Raw genomic sequence first — 23,464 nt, forward strand, 5'->3', positions numbered from 1 at the left:
GCTGCTCTAGTCCCAACTACCCGGGAGGCTGAGGCAAGAGGACTGCTTGAGCCCAGGGCTTCTGGACTGGAGTGCACTATGCCAATTTGGTGTCCACACTAAGTTTGGCTTCAATATGATGACCTCCTGGGAATGAGAACAGACCCAGGAAACATAGGTCAAGACTCTCATGCTGATCAGTAGTGGGATAGTACCTGTGACTAGCCACTACGCTTAAGCCTGGGCAACATAGAGAGACCCTGTCTAAAAAATAAAAATAAACAAATAAATAAATAAATAAATAAATAAATAAATAAATAAATAAATAAATAAAATCCAAGTGATACCGTTCACCTCCCCAGACTTCGTAGATTTGCTTTTTTACCACAGCTTCCCAGCAGATGGCAGTAAAGTGTCATGTTCTAATGTCAGTATCGCCCATGATTTTCTGACAGATGGTTTGGAGAGGGAGCATCTATTTCTAATTCTCCCAAAGGGCCTATGAGCTAGCTGTGGTTCTTCATAATATATAACTGTAAATATAGGTAGTGTATATTAAATATACACCTGGTAGATGTTAGGAGAAGACGTTTCATGGCGCAAGTTGGATGCAATGTAGAGAACTCAGTTTGCACCATCACTCTGATACTGGTTATACCTTTGGTTATACTCGGATGAGCCCAGCAGAAATCTATCACTAACACCACAGGCACCACAGGGGTTGAAAGCTGCCTTTGTGTTTTCACAACCAACAGTGATCAACAGGCTAACAATAGGTAAGGAGCTCCAAGTAGGTGAAACAGGAAAAGTAAGGCGGTTTTGCTCAATAGGGTCAGTGTGTAAAGTAAAGTTTAATGGTAATACGTAGAGTATTTAATTTTAAAATGTTGTTACTCAAATTCCAGCAGGAAAAATAATTTTCCTCTTACTTATCTGATGTTCTTGCACCCCAAGCCATTCTTTTACCACTGAAGATGATCTTGGTAATTCTTTTTTTTTTTTTTTTTGAGACAGAGTCTTGTCAGGCTGGAGTGCAGTGGTGTGATCTTGGCTCATAGCAACCTCCACCTCCCAGGTTCAAACGGTTCTCCCACCTCAGCCTCCCGAGTAACTGGGATTACAGGCGCCCGCCACCATGCCTGGCTAATTTTTGTATTTTTAGTAGAGATGGGGTTTCACCATGTTGGCCAGGCTGGTCTTGAACTCCTGACCTCCAATGATCCACCTGCCTTGGCCTTCCAAAGTGTTGGGATTACAGGCGTGAGCCACAGTGCCCAGCCAATTTTTCTTATAATAATTCAGTTTCTACCATGTGCAGTGGCTCATGACTGTAATTCCAGCAATTTGGGAGACTGAGATGGAAGGGTCGCTTGAGTCTAGAAGCTCAAGACCAGTCTGGGCAACATAGTGAGACACAGTCTTTACAAAAAAAAAAAAAATTAGTCAGGCATGGTGGTGAGTGCCTGTAGTTCCAGCTACTCAGGAGGCTGAAGTGGGAGAATTGTTTGAGCCTAAGAGGTCGAGGCTGCAGAGAGCCAAGGGTGACAGATTGAGACCCAGTCTCAAAATAATAATAAGAAGAAGAATATATGGACAGGTGCAGAAGCTCATGCATGTAATCCTAGCACTTTGGGAGGCTGAGGTGGGAGGATCCCTTGAGCCCAGGAGTTCGAGACCAGCCTGCGCAACATAGTGAGACCTCGCATCTACAAAAATAAAAACGAAAAAAATTAGCTGGGTGTGGTGGCATACACCTGTGGTCCCAGCTTCTCAAGAGGCTGAAGCAGAAGGATCTCTTGAATCCAGGCAGGAGGTGGAGGCTGCAGTGAGCTGACATTGCACCACTGTACTCCAGCCTGAGCAACAGAGTGAGAACCTGTTCTTATTAAAAAAAAAAAAAAAAAAAGTTCCTGAGGGACATTTTATCATGTTAGTGGGGTGGGTGTGTGCACATGTGTGTATTGATATGAGTCTTAGTTTGGGCTAAGAATACCATGGGCTGGGTGGCTTAAACAATACACATTTATTTCTCTTAAGTGCTAGAGGCTGAGAAGTCCAAGATCAAGGTGCCAGCAGTTCCAAAGTCTGGAGGACTCTCTTCCTGGTTTGCAGGGTTTTTTTTTTTTTTTTTTTTTTTTTGACAAGGTCTTGTTCTGTCACCTGGCTGGAGTGCAGTGGTGTAATCATAGCTCACTGCAGCCTTGATCTCCCAGGCTCAAGCCATTCTCCTGCCTTACTCTGTCGAGTAGCTGGGACCACAGGTGTGCACCACTACACCTGGCTATTTTGTTTTTTTTTTTGAGTAAAGACAGGATTTCACCATGCTGCCCACGCTGTTATCAAACTCCTGAGCTCAAGCTATCCTCCCATCCCGGCCTCCTAAAATGCTGGGATTACAGGTGTGAGCCAGTGTGCCCTGCCCACGATGGCCATCCTCTTACTGCATCTTCATATGGCAGAGAGTAGAGAGCAGGGAAGCAAGCTCTCTCCTGTCTCTTCTTCTTCTTTATTTTATTTATTTATTTATTTTTTTGAGATGGAGTTTCACTCTTGTTGCCCAGGCTGGAGTGCAATGACATGATCTCGGGTCACTGCAACCTCCACCTCCCGGGTTCAAGTGATTCTCCTGCCTCAGCCTCCCGAGTAGCTGGGATTACAGGCATGCACCACCATGCCCGGCTAATATGTATTTTTAGTAGAGATGGGGTTTCTCCATGTTGGTCAGGCTGGTCTCGAACTCCGGACCTCAGGTGATCCACCCGCCTCGGCCTCCCAAAGTGCTGGGATTACAGGCATGAGCCACCAAACCTGGCCCAAACTGAGTTTAATAAAGAGCCTGAGTGATGCTCAGATGAGGGAGGGAGTGACCGGGAATGCTGGGGTCTGGAACGGGGCCCAGCTGAGCTCTCAATCAGAGAGCAGTGGAACCTAAGGGTCCCTGATCTCAGAGGGTCCCTCCTGTCTCAGGGTGAGGACCCGAAGGGTGTGGGTCCCGGGGAGGGTGAGGAGGCCATTGTAGGAGCTTTACTGAGATGGTATTGGGATGCCCCAAGCACCACGTAGGGGGATTACATCTGGGTTTCTGGGAACGAACAGCTGAGTTAGGGGAAGGAACCCGAAGGATCTCAGTGGGGAAAGGACTAGGGGTGCAGGGTGTTTCACAGAAACAATCAAGGGGCCTCGATTTCACAGAAATCATCAAGAGGGCTCCTTGTGGGTAGAAGAGGGGTATCACAGCACCCCAAATATTGGGGCCTGTTCACCCCTCTGCAGCCATTCTGGGGTTTTAATGTAAGACCCCAATGGCAGGATATTCCACACACATTATCATGGATTTGCAACATTAGCATACGCTGGCTGTCCCGCAGGACGGTGGGGACTGGAAAATCAGTCCAGGGTCTGGGTTTGAGTCCTAAGAGGACAGGCCTGGTGGCGCCACACGGCTCCTCTTCAATAGCTGCCGGAGCTGTAGACAAGGCAAAGGAGGGAGAGAAGTCTGTCAGGTTGGAAGGAGAGGTGGGGAAGGCACGACATGCAGAGGGAGGGGCTAGAGAAGAGAGGTTGAGTGGGTCCCGTTGGATTTGAAGGTCAGAGGTCCAGAGTCAAGATTTTGGAAGAGCCAGGTGCAGTGGCTCACGCCTGTAATCCCAGCACTTTGTGGGGCTAAGGTGGGCAAATCACCTGAGGTCAGGAGTTCAAGACCAGCCCAGCCAACATGGCGAAACCCCGCCTCTACCAAAGATAGAAAAATTAGCCGGGCATGGTGGCGCCTGTGCCGTTAGTCCCAGCTTGGGAGGCTGAGGCGGGAGAATCACTTGAACTTGGGAGGCGGAGCTTGCAGTGAGCTAAAATTGCATCACTGCACTCCAGCCTGGGTGACAAAGCAAGACTCCGCCGCCAAAAAAAAAAAAAAAAAAAAAAAAAAGATTTGGGAAGGAGGCTGGGAGTGATGGTTCATGCCTGTGATCCCCAACACTTTGGGAGGCCGAGGCAGGAGGATCAATTGAGGCCAGGAGTTTGAGACCAACCTGGACAACATAGTGTGACCCCATCTCTTAAAAAAAAAAAAACAAAATTAGCCAGGTGTGGTGGTGACTGCCTGTAGTACCAGCTACTAGAGAGGCTGAGGTAGGAGGATCCCTTGAGCCCAGGAGCTCGAGGCTGCAGTGAGCTGTGATCATGCCACTGCACTCCAGCCTAGGCAACAGAGCAAGACACTGTCTCAAAATAAATAAATAAATAAATAAACAAACAAATAAATAAATAAAAATAAAGATGTGGGAAGAAGGTCACCGCCTGGGTTCATACACTGAGAAAGGGTCGGGAAGCAGAACTTCAGTGAAGGGAAAGGGGCTGCTGGCTGGGGGTTCCCACCTGGGGGTGAGCAATGAGAGGGAATTGAAGGGAACAGGTAAGAGGTCAAAAGTCACATCTGAGGTCAGGACCCAAGGTTAGGGGCAGGGGGTAGGAGGTCACACTTGGGGGGATCAAAAGTCACACCTTGAGGTCAAGCAAGATTCAGGGTTGGGAGTACAGGTCACACTGTGAGGTCAGGGTTGGGGTAGAGATCAGAGAAGTCACCATTCTGGGGTAAGGGATGAAACACTGAGGTCAGAGGTCACATTATAGAGTCAGGGTTGCCTGAAGTCACCTTCCGAGATTAGAAGTCATTCTCTGAAAGTGAGCATTGGGTGGGGCAGGGAGGTCATCCCACGGCTGCGAGCTCAGAGGCCACTCTACAGGCAGGCTCAGTGCTTACTCACTCCCTCAGGGCCCGGTCCGGGCCGCAGCAGGTGAACGGGCTGCTCATTCTCCAGGTTGCGCAGTGTGGGGTCCGCCCCAGCTGCCAACAGGTGCCGCACGATGGCCTCCTGGGCTGGCCCAGGGGGCAGGGCAGCCGCCATGTGGAGGGCTGTGTTCCCGTGGGCCTGGAAAAGTAAGGGGAGAGCTGATGGGGATCTGGGCTCAGCTGGCCCAGGCCTCTAAACTGCACTTCAATTTCTGCCTTGTCCACGTCCTACTCTTGTCCTTTCACATCCCAGACCTCCCCCGGCCACAGCCACGCTGCATGCATCCCTGTGTCCACGGCCTACGTGTTCTGGGGCAATCTGTGTCTGCTTCCTACACATTCCCCTGCAGATCCCACACATTGTCCCCTCCACGTCCACAGCCCCCAGGACCCCTAACATCCCACTGCCCCCTCTACCGTATCCCACACAACCTGCACTTCCCAGCCCCGGCTCCCACCTTCATGTTGACAAAGGTCCGCAGGTCTCCGCGGGGCAGCTCCAGCAGCAGCTGAACCAGAGTGGGGTTGGCAGCCTGCACGGCCAAGTGCAGAACTGTCTTGTTGCTCTTGATCTCCTGAGTCGGGGGGAATGGCAGAGGTCAGGGCCAGCCTCACACCTAGGTGCCCTCCCACAGAATCCAGGAGTCTTTAAAGACCCTGACCCTTGGCGGAGTGCGGTGGTTCACGCCTGTAATCCTAGCACTATGGGAGGCTGAAGAAGGATCACTTGAGGCCAGGAGCTGCAGACCAGCCTGGACAACACAGCAAGACCTCATCTCTACAAAAAATAGAAAAATTAGCCAGGCGTGGTGGTGTGCACCTGTAGTCCCAGCTGCTTGGGAGGCTGGGGCAGGAGGTTCATTTGAGCCTACGAGTTCAAGGCTGCAGTGGGCTATGACCACGCCACTACACTCCAGCATGGGTGACAGAGTGACATTCTATCTCAAAATTAATAAATAAATAAATAAGATGCTGGCCCTCTTCTGCGAGCCCCACCAAGAGTGCCTTATTCAGTTGTATGTCTTGTGCACCGCACAACACCACATCTCAGGGTGTACCATTCACACCATACACCTCCCAGAACTGTACATTTCTCATGACAATTTTCCCGCCAGTGTCTGAGAAAGAGACTCCTTTTCCAGTTCTTCAAAGCAACTGCCTTGGCTACCTGCCCTCCATTCAACACATTAAACTGCATCCTGACCTACACAGACTGTACTTTATCTACAAGCACAGGAGTTGGCAGCATTAATCAGTGGACTAGCTAATATTGCAATACTGAACAATATTGAGCTGTTCCCGTCATATTTGGGGGAAAATAAAAGACATTTTCTAAAATGAAACCTTTTTATGTGTCTTTAAGGAGTTTGTAATGATAATGAATGTTAAACATTTTATGTGCTGATAACAGGGCAAAACCACCTAGTTTGCTCGTCCAAAAAATGATGAAGACAAAACCAAAGCTCTAGATTAAGAGTGATTTGAAAAGACGTAACATCATAATATGTGTGCTTATTTGGATCTTGATTTTTTTAATGAAAAAAATTATCATTTTACAGCCAAAAGGAAATTTGACTACAGCCAGGATATTTGGTATTACAAGAAAATCTTTAATTTTTTAAAGACAGAGTAATGATACTGAGGTTTAAAAAGTTCTTTTTTTTCGAAGGGCACAGGGGCTCACACCTGTAATCCCAGCACTTTGGGAGGCCAAGGAGGGCAGATCACTTGAGGTCAAGAGTTCGAGACCAGCCTGGCCAACATGATTAAACCATCTCTACTAAAAATACAAAAATTAGCCAGGCGTGGTGGCATGTGCCTATAATCCCAGCTACTTGGGAGGCTAAGACACAGGAATAGCTTGAACCCGGGAGGCAGAGGTTGCAGTGAGCCAAAATCACACCATTGCAATCCAGCTTGGGCAACAGAGTGAGACTCCATCTCAAAAAAAAAAAAGCTATTTTTTGGTTTGTTTTTTGAGACGGGGTCTCACTCTGTTGCCCAGGCTGCAGTGCAGTGGTGTGACCACGGCTCACTGCAGCCTCAACCTACTGGGCTCGAGTGATCCTCCCACCTTAGCCTCCCCAAGCACTGAGATTACAGGGAAAGAGTTCTTATCTTTTATTATTGTTGTTGTTTTTGTTGTTGTTCTGAGACAGGGTGTTGCTCTGTCGCCCAGGCTGGAGTGCAGTGAGTGACAAAATCATGGCTCACTGAAGCCTTGACCTCCCCAGGTTCAGGTGATCCTCCCACCTCAGCCTCCTGAGTACCTGGGACCACAGGCATGTGCCATCAAGCCCAGCTAATTTTTGTATTTTTTTGTAGAGATGGGGTCTCCCTATGTTGCCCAGGTTGGTCTCGAACTCCTGAGCTCAAGCAGTCCGCCCACCTGAGCCTCCCAAAGTGCTTGGATTACAGGCATGAGCCACTGCACCCAGCCATCTTTCTTATTTTTAAAAAACTTATTATTATTACTAAAAATACAAAAATTAGTTGGGTATGATAGCACATGCCTGTAGTCCCAGCTACTCGGGAGGCTGAGGCAGGAGAATCACTTGAACCTGGGAGGTTGCAGTGAGCCAAGACTGCACCACTGTACTCCAACCTGGGCAACAGAGTAAGACTCCATCTCAAAATAAAAAAAATTATTTGTCCTTTCTTCAGAGAAATACTCCCTGATTTCTGAGTTCTCCCAGAACCCTACCACACAGTTAATTCTTCCTCTTCATCATTTCTTGCTCAATTTAAATGTAATTTCCTCAGAATGACCTTCATGTGAGCCCCACATCCAATATAAAGCCAATCTTTTTATTGTCTAAGAGCTCCTTCTATATTTCCGAGGCAGCTCTCATCCCAATTTGTAATTATGTTCAGTTCTTTGTTTACTTATCATCTCCTCTCTTTTCCATTAAATTGTAATGTCTAAAAGTACAAGAAAGTGGTCTTTTCTTATTAAAACATTACAGGTAGCTGGGCAGGGCAGCTCGCGCCTGTAATCCCAGCACTTGGGAGGCCAAGGCTGGGGGATCACTTGGGCCCAGGAGTTCGAGACCAGCCTGGGCAACATAGCGAGACCCCCCCCACCACTCTACGAAAAATATAAAACAATTAGCTGGGTGAGATGGCTCGTGCCTGTAGTCCCAGCTACTTGGGAGGCTGAGGTAGGAGGAATGCTTGAGGTCAGGAAGTCAAGGCTGCAGTGATTCGTGATCGCACCACGGCACTCCAGCCTGGGTGACAAAGCCAGACCCTGTCTCTAAAAACAAACAAAAAGCAACTTTATGCTCCATCACCAGCACACTGGTAGCCACATCATATGTGTCCAAAATTCTGAGTGAAGAAAGGAATGAATTACCAAAGTATCAATTCCACCTTCTCTGTATTGCCCAAATGATCACTTAGCTCTACTTTGCAACCATTAAGAGCCTAGATTACCATCATTCATTTCCCGAACCCGCTAATAACGCCTTGTCTTGTCTCTACTCAGTCATGCCCGTCCTTCCTACAGTCCCTCCCCACCATCTAGCTAACTCTGCTAAACACTGTTATTCTTTAAAGATATACAAATATTTTTGAAAAAAATATGTTTGAATTTGCTTAAAAATCACATAAAAGTGAGAGGCTGGGCGGGGTGGCTCACGCCTGTAATCCCAACACTTTGGGAGGCCGAGGCGGGTGGATCACGAGGTCAGGAGATCGAGACCATCCTGGCTAACATGATGAAACCGTGTCTCTACTAAAAATGCAAAAAATTAGCCGGGCATGGTGGCGGGTGCCTGTAGTCCCAGCTACTCAGGAGGCTGAGGCAGGAGAATGGTGCGAACCTGGGAGGCGGAGCTTGCAGTGAGCTGAGATCGCACCACTGCACTCCAGCCTGGGTGACAGAGCGAGAGCTGTCTCAAAAAAAAAAACAAAAATCACTTGAAAATGAGAGAGTGAATGGGGCAGGACTGGCCATGAGTTGCTGGTTATTGATGTTGGACACATGGAGTTCATTCTACTATTTTCTGTATTTTATTGGTGTTCAACATTCTTTAACTAAAAAAACATTTTTCGGCTGGGCGCGGTGGCTTATATGCCTGTAATCCCAGCACTTTGGGAGGCCAAGGTGGGCGGATCACCTGAGGTCAAGAGTTTGAGACCAGCCTGGCCAACATAGTGAAACCCCATCTCCATTAAAAATACAAAATTTAGCCAGGCATGGTGGTGCATGCCTGTAGTCCCAGCTACTCAGGAGGCTGAGGCAGGAGCATCGCTTGAACCAGGGAGGCAGAGGTTGCAGTAGGCCGAGATCATGCCACTGCACTCCGGCCTGGGTGACAGAGTGAGATTCCATCTCAATAAATAAATAAACATTTTTTGTGGATGTTTAATTCTCTCAGCCAGCCTATGAAGGAGCTACTGTCACAGGAAAGGAATAGAACATAATTAAAAGCTAGCTTCTAAAGTCAGACTACCTGGGTTCTAATTCTCTCTCTGACACTCACGAGCTATAAGATTTTTTAGGCTGGGTGCAGTGGCTCACAACTGTAATCCCAGCACTTTCAGAGGCAGAGGTGGAAGGACTGCTTGAGCTCAGGAGTTTGAGACCAGCCTGGCCAACATAGTTAGACCCTACCTCTATAAAAAAGTAGCCAGGCATGGTGGTGCATGCCTGTGATCACAGCTACCTGGGAGACTGAGGTGGGAGGATCACTGAAGTGTACAAGGTCAAGGCTGCAATAAGCTATGATCGTGCCACTGCACTCCAGCCTGAGTGACAGAGTGAGACCCTGTCTCAAAAAGATTTTTTGAGGCCAGGTGTAGTGGCTCACGCTTGTAATCCCAGCACTTTGGGAAGCCAAGGCAGGAAGGTCACCTGAGGTCAGGAGTTTGAGACCAGCCTGACCAACATGGAGAAACCCTGTCTCTACTAAAAATACAAAATTAGCTGAACGTGGTGGTGGGAACCTGTAATCCCAGTTACTCGGGAGGCTGAGGCAGGAGAATCGCTTGAACTCAGGAGGCGGAGGTTGCGGTGAGCTGAGATCACACCATTGCACTCCAGCCTGGGAAACAAGAGCAAAACTCTGTCTCAAAAAGAAAAAAAAAAAAGATTTTTGATTTCCCGTGCCTCAGTTTCCTTATCAGTAAAATATAGAAAATAGAGTACACATGTCACAGGGTGTTTGTGAGGTTTCAATAAGCTAATCTATGAAACTCGGTGCTTGATGAATGAATAGTAAGTGCTTGATAACATACCCTAAGGTCAGTAATATTACTCCCAGTTAACAACTAGGGGCCAGGCACGGTGGCTCACGCCTGTAATCCCAGCACTTTGGGAGGCCAAGGTGGGAGGATCATTTGAAGTCAGGAGTTTGAGACCAGCCTGGCCAACACAATGAAAGCCCACTTCTACTAAAACACACACACACACACACAAACACACACACACACACACACAAAATAGCCAGGCACGGTGGCATGCGCCTATAGTCCCAGCTACCCAGGAGGCTAAGACAAGAGAATTGCTTGAACCTGGGAGGCAGAGGTTGCCATGAGATGAGATTGCACCACTGCACTCTAGCCTGGGCGACAGAGTGAGACCCTGTTTCAAAAGCAAACAAACAAACAAAAAACCCTGCTGGGCGTGGTGGCTCACGCCTGTAATCACAGCACTTTGGGAGGCCAAGGCAGGTGGATCACCTGAGGTCGGGAGTTCGAGACCAGCGAGACCAATGTGGAGAAACCCCGTCTCTACTAAAAATACAAAAAAAATTAGCCAGGTGTGGTGACTCATGCCTGTAATCCCAGCTACTCAGGAAGCTGAGACAGGAGAATCACATGAACCTGGGAAGCAGAGGTTGCGGTGAGCCAAGATCACACCATTGCACTCCAGCCAGGGCAACAAGAGCAAAACTCCATCTCAAAACAAACAAACAAACAAACAAAAAACCCCTAAGGTACAGAGAAGTGAAGTAACATGTTCAAGGGCACGCAGCAAGGAAGAGGCAAAGTCAGCATTTGCCTGGAGCTCCCGGACATCCAAGTGGCCCCATTCCACACAATCTCCCAGGGACTGACCGCCCACATCCCAGCTCACCTGGCTGGTGTGATTAGCACCCATTTGCAGCAACATGTGGACACAATCCAGCCTGTCTCGGGCCTGCGTGCTCAGCACACGGGGACAGAGGTCGGAAGGGCGCATAGCAACGTTAAGGGCCAGGATGGCCGTATGGAGCGGGGTGAGGCCTGCAGAATGGAGACAGTGAGGGGCCTGCATCTGCACCCACCTCGCCCAGCCACACCAACCACACCAGCCCTGCCCACACCCAACTTACCCTCGAAGTCTCGGGCTTCCAGGTCGACCTGGACCCCGGAGTTAAGCACAGCCTGGGAGGAAGAGAAGGCAGAGTGCTGGGTAAGGGTATCCCCTGGCCTCCTGGCCCTGGAAGCCAAAATCTGGGCAACCAGTCTACCCCCTAGACAAACCCCTGCCTGCCAGCTGGCCATACCAAGAGAACTCCTGGGAGCCCGTAGGTAGCAGCCACGTGCAAGACCGAACGTCCCTGATGGTCAGCGGCGTTGGGCTCTGCTCCCAGGTTCAACAGATCCTCCACAATCAGGGGCTGGTTGGCAGCAGCCGCCACAAGGAGAGGGGTCTGCAGGCCACAGGAGAAGTCAGGTTGTGCTCCTGGTTCCCTCCCATCAGAAAACCAGGCTCCCAGCCCCATCTCCCCTCAGCCCCAGGAGCTCACTCCCCATTCCCCTCCTCTCTAGGATCCAGGGATCCAGGCCCCAGGCTCCTTCCTCCCCTGAACCCAGGAGAGTTCAGGCCCCGGCCTCACCTTGCCCTTATGCTCACGAATATCAAGACGCCGGTACACCTGGAGCACCTCAGCCGCAGCATATGCTGCCCAGCGCAGCCCCCGAGCCGCAAACAGGTGAAGGAGCCTGAGGACAGGTGGGGGACAGCCGTGAGAACAGCCCCCGCCAAGCCAAGAGTCTGCAGACAACCCCATCCCCTATACTCACGTGTCCCCCTCCTCATCCTGGGCCAGCAGCTGCTGTGGCCCCAAAGCCAGCATGTGAGCTCGGGCCGCCTCCAGCGATGGTCCAGGGACCACAGCAGGGAACTGTGGGGGTCCCGAAGGGAGTGCAGAAACTCTCCAGGGTCCGGCCTGTGGCAGGGAAGATTCTACATAGAACTGGGTGTCTGGGGGGTCCTGAAGGGTGCAGGTGGTGGGGAGAGCCAGTCAGCTGAGAATTCCTCCATCCCAAGCCACCACACACACATCTGCATGCAGAGCCCCTGGGTATCCCATCTATGCCAAGTAACCTTCGACATTTAGGCCTCAGTTTTGCCCACCTGGAAAAGGGGATTTTTTTTTTTTCCTCAGAGACAGAGACTTGCTCTGTCACCCCGGCTGGAGTGCAGCAGTGCAATCTCTACTCACTGCAATCTCTACCTCCTGGGTTCAAGCAATTCCCCTGCCTCAGCCTCTCGAGTGGCTAGGATTACAGGTGCGCGCCACCACACCCAGCTAATTTTTTTATTTTTGGTTTCACCATGTCGGCCAAGCTGGTCTCAAACGCCTGACCTCAAGTGATCCGCCTGCCTCAGCCTCCCAAAGTGCTGGGATTACAGGCGTGAGCCACCAAGCCCGGCCTGGAAAAGGGAATCATAACAGCTCCAGACATCTCAGAATACTGCAGGAGTGCAACTGCGAATTTTTAGGGGCCCTTCAGCATCCTGTACCCACTCTGTATCTCACCTCCATGCCCTGGGGAAATGGGCACGGCTGCCCTGGGTCCGAGGGTGTGTAGAAGTCAGGAGGCAGGAAATTTTCGGCAGCAGAAGCAGGGCAAGAGTAGGGGCTGTCTGTGTAGGCAGCATGCGTGTTGGGGTCCCAGTCTGGAAAGCCCAGGCTGCTAAGTCCAGAACCCACAGTCTCCGAGTGTGCTGGGAAGGGAGGGTGGCCTGCGCGTAAGAGGAGGGGCAGGGGCAGGTCTGGTTACCAGAGTTGGGGACGTCACATCCAGGGATAGAGGGCCTGGTGTCTCCCAAGGTACTCAGAGTTAGTACTTCTGGGACACCAAACACCCGGGACCTGGATTCCTGGGACACTGAGGAATTGAGGGCCTGGACTCCTGGGGCACTAAAAAGGCTGAGCCTGGGCCCTGGGGCTCCGTAGGACTATGTGCATAGAACACTGGACTCAGAGAACCTAGGAAATCAGACTGCTACTGAGTTCCAGCAAGAATGAGGGCCTACCAGCCTGGGCAACATAGCCAGACTCCGTTTCTACAAAAATTTTAAAAATTAGCCAAGCAAGGTGGCATTGCCTGTGGTCCCAGCTACTTGGGAGGCTGAGGCAGGAGGATCACTCGAGCCCAGAAGGTTGAGGCTGCAGTGAGCCAGATAGCGCCACTGCACTCCAGTGCCCGGGCAACAGAGTGAGATCGTGTCTCCAAAAAAAAAAAAAAAAAAAAGGGAAGAATGAGGAGGATGGGGAGGCCAGGAGCTGAGAGAACTTACCAGTCACAGTCTCATTCACAGATGGGGTCAGGGGCTGCTCTGGGGGAGGGAGAAATTGTCCCTGCAGAGACAAAAGCAAAAAGGAACCCAGGTGACTTTATCTGGCAGATTCCTCCGGGTCTGTCTAGGATCTATAAGACATTTCGGTCAGGACCACCCCTCTCATCAGCCCCGAGGGCCCGGCAAGCCGCTGAGTCCCTACGGGGACAGTACGGGGGCCTCCGGAGAGCTGTAGCTCCCTGGCCTCACCTGCACTCCGCCAGCGTCGGGCTGCTGCTGCTGGCGGCGCCTCTGCTCTTCCAGAAGCTTCTTCACGGTTTGCGTTGGGCAGTGGCTGCGCTCACCCCTGCTCACTGTGCGGGAGAGGACGGGGGAAGTCATCAAGGGTCCTTAAGTCACCTAAATGCGGCGGGGGTGGCGCGCGGGGATTGGGTTTGGGCACCCTCCTCGCCCTCCCGCGCGGAAAAACTGGCACATAGATGCCGCCTGACTCCTCCAAAGCCATTAGAAGATTTGGGGTGGGGCATCCGCCTCCGCCGTTTCCTTCCTTTTGCTCCGCACTTTCCCTCTGACCCAACTTTCCACCAGCGTCGCGGAAAGTGAGGAAGGGGGAGGAGGGCACCCCTCTGCAGCAACCACCCCACTTCCGTAAAAAAATTCCACCCCCAGATATCCCAGTTTTGAAGTCAGCGGGTTGATGGGGGGCAGGCCCCAGGCGTCACTCCCTAGACGCACATCCAGGTTCCCAACATTTCTTTTGCCCTAGAACCTGACCCGGAAATCCAGAGTCCCCAGCGCCCCTCCTCGAGAAGTCAAAGGCCTCACCCCGGGCCAGGAGCAGTGGCTCACGCCTGTAATCCCAACACTTTGGGAGGCCAAGGGGGGCGGATCACCTGAGGTCAGGCGGCCAACATGGTGAAACTCTGTCTCTACTAAAAATATAAAAATTAGCCAGGCGTGGTGGCGGGCGCCTGTATAGCCCAGCTGAGGCAGGTGAAATCACTTGAACCCGGGAGGCGGAGGTTGAGGTTGCAGTGAGCGGAGATCGCGCTACTGCACTCCAGCCTGTACGACAGAGAGAGACTCCATTTAAAAAAAAAAAAAAAAAAGTCCCATCCATACGGTCTCTTTTTCAGGCCCCAGGAGTCTGGACCCTCAGTTCCTTCCTCTCTAGGACCTGGGAGCCCCAGTTCCCAAACTCCTTCCCACGACCCAGAAAGACAGAACCCTCACCCTTCCGAGCCTGGGTTCCAGCAGAGGAAGGGTTACGCGGGGATTGCGGGGGGCGGGGGCGGGAGGAGGCGGCTCGGAAACAGCCCCGACGCGGCGCACTGACGCCACGGCGCTCACGCAAGGGAATCTTCCATCCTCCCCTTCCCCCAAGTCCTGTGCCCCAGGTGTCCTGCTCCGAGGCGGGGCGCGCGGCGGAGCGTGGCGCTCGTGGAATCCCCGCGCAAGGGGAATTCCTGCTCAGCCCCGCACGGGTGGCGATCCGGAAATCCCAGGGCGGGGCAGAGGCAGGGTCACCTCCAGCGTAGACCCTGAGGCCAGGCTCCGGACCCTTCCCCACCGAGACCCACGCCGATTTTAAGCGACCACGCCTCCCAGCACTCAGCCCAGTCCCTTCTTCTAGGGGTAGGAGTCTCGGCTGCTAGCAACCCCTAGCACCTCCAAGGACCCAGGGATCCAGCCTCCCAGCCCTTGCACCCTCGGGGCCCTGCCATCCTGGATCCCCAGGCCCCTGCATCCCCAGGACCCAGAAGTCCGGGATCCCAGCCGCCCCTCCGTCACGATCCACGATCCCCTCCTCCTCCAAACACCTAGGACCCTCACTCTCGGGATAAAGGGCTGACGCTCCAGCTCCGTCCCTCAGGGCCTCGGGAGTCTTTCGATCCTCAGTCCCTCACTCTCTTAGGGGGCCAAGCGCGCCCTACCCGCACCCATTACCTCGGGGATTCCGTGGCGTGGATTGCGGGCCCCCAGGGCCGCGGCCTCGGCGCTGCGCCAGCCTCGCTGTTTCCCCCGCGGAGCCTCCGCCGGGTCCCCGATCTTGGGGCTGGTACCCGCGAGTTTTTAAACTAGGGGTTATGGCACCGCCCAGTCCTGGGCAGGGCCCGCCCACAGGCCTGGGAGTCCCCAGGTTGCGCTCCAGCGAACGCAGTCCCCGAATGGGCGCGGCGGACTTGGGAGGCGGACCACTCAGTCCCCCAGGAAGGAGGGAGCTGGGGTCCAGATCTTTGCTCTGAAGGAGCCTAGGGCACCGGGCTCTAAGAGGAGGGAGACACCGGGGGGGCCTGGATTTCTTTTCTTTTTGTTGTTGTTGTTGTTGTTGTTGTTGCGAAGGAGTCTCTGTCTCCCAGGCTGGAGTGCAATGGTGCGATCTCTGCAACCTCCGCCTCCTGAATTCAAGCGATTCTCCTGCCTCAGCCTCCCGAGTAGCTGACACTACAGGTGCCGGACACCACGCCTGGCTAATTTTTGTATTTTTAGGAGAGACAGGGTTTCACCGTGTTGGCCAGGCTGGTCTCGAACTCCTGGCCTCAGGTGACCCACCTGCCTTGGCCTCCCAAAGTGCTGGGATTACAGGCTTGAGCCATGGTGCCTGGCTGGGGCCTGGATTTCTGAGTCTGTGTCTAAGGGGGTGCTGGAGGCTTTGTCTCCTGGATCCTGCCCATGGGAGTAGGGCTAGGAGTGGGGATGGAGATGGGGTGGGGGCAGGCAGAATATTACTGGGTCCAGAGGGAGGGGGCACTGGGGGTCTAGACTCCCAGAGGAAGGGGCTGTGGGTAAGGGTATAGGGTGTGGCTCAATTTCTCCCTCTCCCCTACATCACACTTTTCAGAGATCTGGTTTCATTTACTCATTCATCATTTAAAATAATTTATTGCAGCAGAGGAGGCATTTTGCTGCATATTGTGAACTAAGCAGACAGGAATTCCCAGCCCTGGAGCTGACATTCCAGTGGGAGGCCACTCTCAGTTTCGCTTGGTGACCTTTCACAGCACTGACCATGTTGGCCCTATTTCTCCCCTGCTTGCTTGCTTGCTTGCTTGCTTTTCTTTCTTATTTTATTTATTTTTTTATTTTTTTATTTTTGGAGATAGGGTCTCATTCTGTTGCACAGGCTGGAGTGCAGTGGCAAAGTGGCGAGATCTCGGCTCACTGCAACCTCCACTTGCCTCAGTCTCCCAAGTAGCTGGGATTACAGGAGCCCGACACCATGCCCGGGTAATTTTTGTATTTTTGTAGAGATGGGGTTTCACCATATTGGCTTGAACTCCTGGTCTCAGGTGATCCCCCCACCTTGGCCTCCCTAAGTGCTGGGATTACAGGCATGAGCCACTGCGGTGGCCTCTCCCCTGCTTTCAAGATGCCATGCTCTCCAGGGTCCCCTCCCTTACTCCTTCTTTCTCCATTTCCCTGGCAAAGTTCCTCCCCTTCCCCCATTCAGTGTGTGTTGTGATAGGGGCAGAATCCTTTCTGCACTCACTTCCTTGGTGATCTCACCCAGTCTTGTGGCTTTAAGTACCATCCATAAGCCATCAACCCCCAAATTTACATCTCCAGACCAGCCTTATCCCCTGAACTCCTAAATGCAATGAGGTTATTCAGCATCTCCACAGGGAGATTATCAGGCATTTCCAACTCTGTATGCCCAAACCTCGTCACTTTCCCCGCAAACCCACTTCCCTACCTTTCATCTCTGCCAGCAGACACTCCCATCTTCTCAGAGTTTCATGCCAGAAGGCTTGGCTGTCTAGGATCCCTCTCAAACACACCCACATCCATTTAATCAGCAAATTTTGTTGGCCCTACCTCCAAAATATTTCCAGATCTCCCTAGCCCGCACACCCTTGCCACCTGTCATTCCCACTTGGACCAGGCCAGCAGCCTCCCTGGTCTCTCTGACCCTCCCCCGAGTTTGTTCACCAAAGGCAGTAACAGAGACACCCCCTCAACACACACAGGAAGCAGATGGCTTTGACACCGCAGGGTGACATCCGCTATTGCTACTTCTCTGCTCCCCCACAGTTCCTCAGGACTTCTCTGGACCACAGTCCTCTGCCAGACCCCTGCCAGACCCCAGTCCACCATGATCCATCCAGGTCACATCCTCTTCCTGCTTTTGCTCCCAGGTGAAGCCAGTGGTTACAGGGGATGGTAGGCAGAGCGTTTGTGAGATGGGTGCTTGGGTGACGTCTGCAGGGACGGGTGCTGAAAGTGGGGTTCTTCTCCCTGCATCCCTTCCCTTCTGGGAGATCCATTTGGCTTCAGGGCCTGGGTCCTTGGGAGCGGGAGGGGGTGAGACAGGGAGTTCTGGAGGGGCTGCCTGTTAGCATCCCCTTCTCATGACTGGGTCTCTGCTGCCACTTCCAATTTCTTTTCACTCTCCATGTCTCTGGGAGTCCCCTTCCCATGTGGCCCTATTCCATCTCTCCAGCCTGGAGATTACTTCTCAGGACACTACCTTTCCTTCCCTACACCCTATTTTTTGGTTTGTTTATTTTGAGATGGGGTCTTGCTCTGTTGTCCAGGCTGAAATGCAGTGGCACAATCATGGCTCACTGCAGCCTTGACTTCCTGGGCTCAGGTGATCCCCCCAGCTCAGCCTCCCGAGTAACTGGGATTACAGGCATGAACCAACACTTCCAGCTAATTTTTATATTTCTTGTAGAGACGAGGTCTCACTATGTTGCCCAGTCTGGTCTCGAACTCCTGGGTTCAAGCGATCTTCCTGCCTTGGCCTCCCAAAGTGCTGGGATGACAGGCGTTTGCCAAGGCGCCGGGCTGAGCATTCTGTTTTGTGGACCTTCTCTCCACCCTCACCCACCTTCTTTCTCTTTCCACAGTGGCTGCAGCTCAGACGACCCCAGGAGAGAGATCATCAGTCCCTGCCTTTTACCCTGGCACTTCAGGTATCACTTCCATCCCAGAAGCTTGGCCAGCTGCTCCCAGAACACCCCAGTGGCTCTCCAGGTCACCATCCCACCTCCCGTCCCCAAATCAGAGGATCCGTGTCCTTCTCCAAGTCCCAGAATCAGCGACCCCCAGCCTCTGTTCAGGAGTACTCCGTGTGCCCACTGCACAGCCCCGAGGGTCCTGGGACACCCCAGCCTCTCTGCATCTCTGTCTCCCATTTCATTCCCCAAGCGCAACCCCAAGGAACCTGGGACCCGCCCCCTCGCAGGGGACTTCCTCTCTCCCTGTGGCCAAAGCACTGCCCCAGGACGCAGAGCCTGAGTTGTCTCCCTGTTCCGGCCCCCACTCTCCAGGCTCCTGTTCCGGATGTGGGTCCCTCTCTCTGCCGCTCCTGGCAGGCCTCGTGGCTGCTGATGCGGTGGCATCACTGCTCATCGTGGGGGCGGTGTTCCTGTGCGCACGCCCACGCCGCAGCCCCGCCCAAGGTGAGGGCAGAGATGGGCGGGGCCTGGAGGGTGCATAGTGTCCCTAGGGAGGGGGTCCCAGGGAGGGGGCCCTTGGGGAAGCCCTGGAGGAGGTGCTGGGGAAACCCTGGAGGAGGTGCCTGGGGGAACCCCTGAGGAAACCCCTGAAGCAGGGGGTCCCCAGGGAAGTAGAGATGTGGGTGGTCAAGCTTCATGCTTTCTCTCCCCTATCCCCAGAAGACGGCAAAGTCTACATCAACATGCCAGGCAGGGGCTGACCCTCCTGCAACTTGGACCTTTGACTTCTGACCCTCTCATCCTGGATGGTGCGTGGTGGCACAGGAACCCCCGCCCCAACTTTTGGATTGTAATAAAACAGTTGAAACACCTGTAGTCGTATTCTTTCTCAAAGAACCCCAGCGTTCCCAAAGCCTCCCTCCCATGAACTGTTTCTGGATCGAAGGCCCCTCAGGACCCCCACATGTCCCCATCCCATCAGCCCAAGGATCTGGCATAATGTTTTTGTGCTTCATGTTTATTTTAGGAGAGTACTGGGGAGCGGTCTGGTCTCTCAGGGATGGCACTCTGTGGGTCTGTATCGCGGTAGGAGTTGGAATGAGGTGCAGGGTGGGCTTCAGGAATGGCTGGATCCAGGTATCAGGTTGCTGACTGTCATGATTCGGGCTCATTTGTAATATGGCCTCTGTGTGTTGAGGTCGCTGTAGACATCCGACCTCTGACCCTGGAGCTCCTAAAGGAATGGGGACCATCAGTGGAAGGGACCCACCAAATAAAATCCAGCCTTCTCCCAGTGGCCTACCAGGCCCCTGGCAGCTTCTTCAGCCTTATAGCCATGGAAGAGATCCGGATTTTATTCAAGTACATTCAGTGTTCCCCCTTCTTCTCTGCCTCATCAGTGTGCCCCAGCCTCAGGGCCCCCGTGTGTGCTGTTCCCTCTGCCTGAAATTCTGTTCCCCTAGATCCCGTCTCCCTTCAAGTCTCAGCTCACGTCACCTCCTCAGAGAGGCATTTCTCAATTTCCCCTCTGTAGTTTCTTCCCCCCACACTCCAGCCACTGTCAAAAAAGCCTGTTTATTTCCTTTACTGTGCCTCCCAAAATTATTTTATTTGTTCATTTGCTTCAAGTTTGTCTTAACTAGGATATAAACTCTGTCACTGTGTCCCCAGCATCTAGCACTTATAGGTGCTGGACACATCCACAGAGGGAATGAATACATCCGGGTAACGCTTTGCCCTAAAATTTCACTGCCACCAGTAACCGGAAAGGCCCCTCGGTCTTCTGGATATCACAGAGCCAAACCCGAGATTCTTAGACTTCACAAAGAAACTTTATCTACAAGTGAGGTGAATAGGCAAAGCTGGTTGCAGACAGTATCTCAGACTTCACACAGCAGTGTTCACACTTAGGGTAGGGGGAGGATCTATGTGGCCCCCAGGGGCAGGCCTCAGACAGAAACCCTAAAATCATATATAATGACTAGTCTGGGCATGCATTCTTCAGGGGAGGGGTCTTAGAGGATCTCATGACCCCCTAAAGGGTTAAAAAGGAGCACTGACAGAGAGGGGGATAGATGACTAGATTCTCTTGTATACACCATAGTTTTTAAAAAGAGCTTCAGCCAGGCATGGTGACTCATGCCTATAATCCCAGCACTTTGGGAGACCGAGGTAACAGGATCTCTTGAGCCCAAGAGTTTGAGACCAGCCTGGGCAACATAGTGAGAACCTATCTCTACTTAAAAAAAAAAAAATTAAGGCCGGGCGCGGTGGCTCACGCCTGTAATCCCAGCACTTTGGGAGGCCAAGGTGGGTGGATCACGAGGTCAGGAGATTGAGACCAGCCTGGCCAACATAGTGAAACCCCATCTCTACTAAAAATACAAACATTAGCCAGGCGTGGTGGCATGCACCTGTAGTTCCAGCTACTCGGGAGGCTCAGGCAGGAGAATCGCTTGAACCTGGGAGGTGGAGTTTGCAGTGAGCTGAGACCACGCCATTGCACTCCAGCCTGGGTGACAGAGTGAGACTCCATCTCAAAAAAAAAAAAATTAAAATAAAGAAAGAACGAAGAGCTTCAAGAATACTCGGCCGGGCGCGGTGGCTCACGCTTATAATCCCAGCACTTTGGGAGGCCGAGGCAGGCAGATCACGAGGTCAGGAGATCGAGACCACAGTGAAACCCCGTCTCTACTAAAAATACAAAAAATTAGCCGGGCGTGGTGGCGGGTGCCTGTAGTCCCAGCTACTCGGAGAGGCTGAGGCAGGAGAATGGCGTGAACCCGGGAGGCGGAGCTTGCAGTGAGCCGAGATCGGGCCACTGCACTCCAGCCTGGGTGACAGAGCAAGACTCCGTCTCAAAAAAAAAAAGAATACTCAACCAGCATGGTTGCTTGTGCCTGTAATCCCAAGATTTTCGGAGGCTGAGGTGGGAGGATCACTTGAGACCAGGAGTTTGAGACCAGCCTGGGCAACATAGTGAGACCCCACTCTTTTTTTTTTTTTTTTTTGAGATGGAGTCTTACTCTGTCGCCCAGGCTCACTGCAACCTCCGCCCCTGGGTTCAAGCGATTCTCTTGCCTCGGCCTCCCAGGAAGCTGGAATTACAGGCGCATGACACCATGCCCAGCTAATTTTTGTATTTTTAGTAGACATGGGGTTTCACCATCCTGGCCAGGCTGGTCTTGAACTCCTGACCTCGTGATCCACCCGCCTCGGCCTCCCAAAGTGCTGGGATTACTGGTGTGCGCTACCATGCCTGGCCAAAAGAAAATTTTTTTTAATTATAAAGAACACTTATACTGCTCTCAGATTATATGCACAATTTTGTATTTTTTGTGTAGATTTTTCTGAGGAGTCTAGATTTTCTTAGTTTCTCAAAGGGATGCAGGGTCCTCAAACCCAAAAAAGAATTCTAGGACTCCTCTCTTTAGAGTTACCAAGGTAGGGCTGAATGACATTCTCTGCCCTACTGAGAACATCTCCCAGAAATCAGTCATCCTAGGGCTGGGTTTCTTCCAGAAAATTCCTGGCCTGACTTCTGGCAAGGCCTGTGCTTGCACTTACAAAGGCAAAGCCACTCTTTTTTTTTTTTTTTTTTTTTTTTGACAGAGTTTCCCTGTTGTTGCCGGGGCTGGAGTGCAATTTCGTGATCTCGGCTCACTGCAACCTCTGCCTCCTGGGTCAAAGGATTCTCCTGCCTCAGCCTCCCAAGTAGCTGGGATTACAGTCATGCGCTACTACGCCCAGCTAATTTTGTATTTTTAGTAGAGACAGGGTTTCACCATGTTGGTCTCGAACTCCTGACCTCAAGTGATCCACCCGCCTCGGCCTCCCAAAGTGCTGGGATTACAGGCTTGAGTCACCGTGCCCAGTCCGTCTTCACACATTTTAAGCTGACCATAAGCTTGTGGTTGATTATTCGGCCCAATTTTGGACAGATGTCCAGTGTGCCTTCAAGGTTTGGGGGTGCTTTAGGGAGAATGGCTTTGAGGTCCCTCTGATGGCATGAAGGAGTATCTGGGGCAGATATCCTCCGGCAGGAGCGAAATGTGAGGAGGACAGTCTGGTTTTCTCACCTGATAAGGCGACTCGGTCTCAGTGATACGCTGTTTCCGGGTAGCCGCTGGAGGTGAGGGGTGTTGCGGGGTGCAGAGACAGGCAGAGTGGTGAGTTGAGGGTGTTTTGTCATTTCCAAATCAGCACCTCCATTACCATCCCTTTGGATGTTTGAGATCTGGGAGCTTACCCCAGCCCCCACCCCCATCTAGGCAAGTCCTCAGGATGTCCCCTGCTAGCCCCACTCACCCTCCGCAGCCCCTCGCCCCCGAGGGACCAGCCGGCCCAGGAAGTACACAGCCAGGGCGATGAGCACTGTCAGCACCAGGTCCCCCAGCACGATCCCTGCCAGCACGCCCGGGCTCACCGTAGAGCAATTGCAATCTGCAGCACAGGGGTCAGAGGAGGTCAGTGTGTGCGGGGAACTGTGGGGAGGAGGTCAGAGGCAGGGAGGTTTGGAAAGGGTGCGGGAGGGACTGAGACAGAGAGGTCTCTGGGAGGTAGAGAGAGGGACTGCTGGGTCTAGGCCTACCGCTCTGGGCCTGGGCCTGGACAGGACGGAGACCTGAGGAGGAAAAAGAAGGTAAACTCAGGCACAGAGTTATGATGGGGGTCGGGCAGGCAAGTTTAGAAGCCAGGGAGGGTGGATCCTGACAGCCAAGAGGTTAGCAAGGGGGAGAATGTGTCTGGCAGGACTCAAGGGGCTGGCATCTGGGCCACCAGACTATGTGCGTTACTTCTGCACAACTTGTCCTGTGGCAACACCCTTAGATGTCTCTTCTCCCCTGCTTGTAGCAGACGACAAAACTTGGGGGCTCGGGCTCTGAGAGAAACCCACAGGCTTTGGGAGGCTGGGGACCTGCTCCCATCCCAACACCCACTTTTGGTTCTCTCGTTCCACCCCGCTCCCTGCCCTACCCCAAGCTGAGCCCAGGGACCCGGGAGGCAGCTGCAGAAGCCCCCAACTCACCACCTACAGCCAGCAAGAGTGGCAGGAGCAGGAGCCTGCTGCAGGGTTCAAGTCCCCCCATGAAGCCGGATGCTGCTGGACACCACAGTGTAAGGGCCAGTGGGATGTGGCGCAGCGTCCAGGCAAGTGAAGGAGGAAGTCTGAGGCGGGTGGTGGCGGGAGGGAGGAGGGGGCAGGGGAGGAGAGACAGAAACAAAACCCAAGAAAGAATCAGGCCCAGACACCCAGGGGCCGTGCTGCAGCCCCTT

At 52.6% G+C, this 23,464-nt stretch overlaps 3 protein-coding genes across 12 annotated transcripts; 1 reads left to right on the plus strand and 2 right to left on the minus strand.

Moving 5' to 3' along the window:
• Window positions 1–1,868: 1,868 nt before the first annotated feature.
• NFKBID (NFKB inhibitor delta) lies at window positions 1,869–17,071 on the minus strand. 9 transcript variants are annotated; one of them, XM_058425624.1, is made up of 12 exons: window positions 16,981–17,071; window positions 13,536–13,639; window positions 13,287–13,347; window positions 12,523–12,728; window positions 11,783–11,928; window positions 11,596–11,701; window positions 11,263–11,409; window positions 11,089–11,140; window positions 10,851–10,999; window positions 5,227–5,343; window positions 4,743–4,907; window positions 1,869–3,445 (listed from the first exon to the last, which is right to left on the minus strand). In XM_058425624.1, the coding sequence occupies exons 1-12, from the start codon at window positions 17,069–17,071 to the stop codon at window positions 3,392–3,394; spliced, it is 1,398 nt and encodes a 465-aa protein (XP_058281607.1). In that variant the 3' UTR covers window positions 1,869–3,391. The 9 variants fall into 9 exon arrangements, with proteins under 9 accessions (XP_058281607.1, XP_032026478.1, XP_032026474.1 ...); XM_032170587.2 differs by lacking the exon at window positions 16,981–17,071 and adding an exon at window positions 15,234–15,332; XM_032170583.2 differs by lacking the exon at window positions 16,981–17,071 and adding an exon at window positions 15,234–15,332 and having other exon boundaries at window positions 4,739–4,907.
• Window positions 16,454–19,053, plus strand: HCST (hematopoietic cell signal transducer). 2 transcript variants are annotated; one of them, XM_032170590.2, is made up of 5 exons: window positions 16,454–16,514; window positions 17,319–17,422; window positions 18,137–18,202; window positions 18,560–18,691; window positions 18,908–19,053. In XM_032170590.2, the coding sequence occupies exons 1-5, from the start codon at window positions 16,507–16,509 to the stop codon at window positions 18,946–18,948; spliced, it is 351 nt and encodes a 116-aa protein (XP_032026481.1). In that variant the 5' UTR covers window positions 16,454–16,506; the 3' UTR covers window positions 18,949–19,053. The 2 variants fall into 2 exon arrangements, with proteins under 2 accessions (XP_032026481.1, XP_032026482.1); XM_032170591.2 differs by having other exon boundaries at window positions 18,911–19,053.
• Window positions 19,054–19,184: 131 nt separating this feature from the next.
• Window positions 19,185–23,356, minus strand: TYROBP (transmembrane immune signaling adaptor TYROBP). Its single transcript, XM_032170593.2, has 5 exons — window positions 23,217–23,356; window positions 22,779–22,811; window positions 22,496–22,630; window positions 22,267–22,313; window positions 19,185–19,421 (listed from the first exon to the last, which is right to left on the minus strand). Exons 1-5 carry the CDS (start codon window positions 23,275–23,277, stop codon window positions 19,356–19,358), a joined length of 342 nt encoding a protein of 113 aa, XP_032026484.1. The 5' UTR covers window positions 23,278–23,356; the 3' UTR covers window positions 19,185–19,355.
• Window positions 23,357–23,464: the final 108 nt, after the last annotated feature.

This window comes from Hylobates moloch, unplaced genomic scaffold, assembly GCF_009828535.3.
Source record: "Hylobates moloch isolate HMO894 unplaced genomic scaffold, HMol_V3 SCAFFOLD_12, whole genome shotgun sequence".
Taxonomy (NCBI): Eukaryota; Metazoa; Chordata; class Mammalia; order Primates; family Hylobatidae; genus Hylobates; species Hylobates moloch.

What these genes read in the sequence shown, in the direction of transcription:
- HCST (XM_032170590.2), top strand. An exon ending in CTTCCTGCTTTTGCTCCCAG is followed by an intron (nt 17,423 to 18,136) that starts GTGAAGCCAGTG and finishes CTCTTTCCACAG; the next exon opens with TGGCTGCAGCTCAGACGACC. An exon ending in CTTTTACCCTGGCACTTCAG is followed by an intron (nt 18,203 to 18,559) that starts GTATCACTTCCA and finishes CCCACTCTCCAG; the next exon opens with GCTCCTGTTCCGGATGTGGG.
- TYROBP (XM_032170593.2), bottom strand. Translation starts at nt 23,277, where the DNA reads ATGGGGGGACTTGAACCCTGCAGCAGGCTCCTGCTCCTGCCACTCTTG. An exon ending in CCAGGCCCAGGCCCAGAGCG is followed by an intron (nt 22,631 to 22,778) that starts GTAGGCCTAGAC and finishes CCTGTGCTGCAG; the next exon opens with ATTGCAATTGCTCTACGGTG. An exon ending in GGGGCGAGGGGCTGCGGAGG is followed by an intron (nt 22,314 to 22,495) that starts GTGAGTGGGGCT and finishes CCTCACCTCCAG; the next exon opens with CGGCTACCCGGAAACAGCGT.
- NFKBID (XM_058425624.1), bottom strand. Translation starts at nt 17,071, where the DNA reads ATGTGGGTGTGTTTGAGAGGGATCCTAGACAGCCAAGCCTTCTGGCAT. An exon ending in CCGACGCTGGCGGAGTGCAG is followed by an intron (nt 13,348 to 13,535) that starts GTGAGGCCAGGG and finishes TTGTCTCTGCAG; the next exon opens with GGACAATTTCTCCCTCCCCC. An exon ending in TGTGAATGAGACTGTGACTG is followed by an intron (nt 12,729 to 13,286) that starts GTAAGTTCTCTC and finishes TCTTACGCGCAG; the next exon opens with GCCACCCTCCCTTCCCAGCA.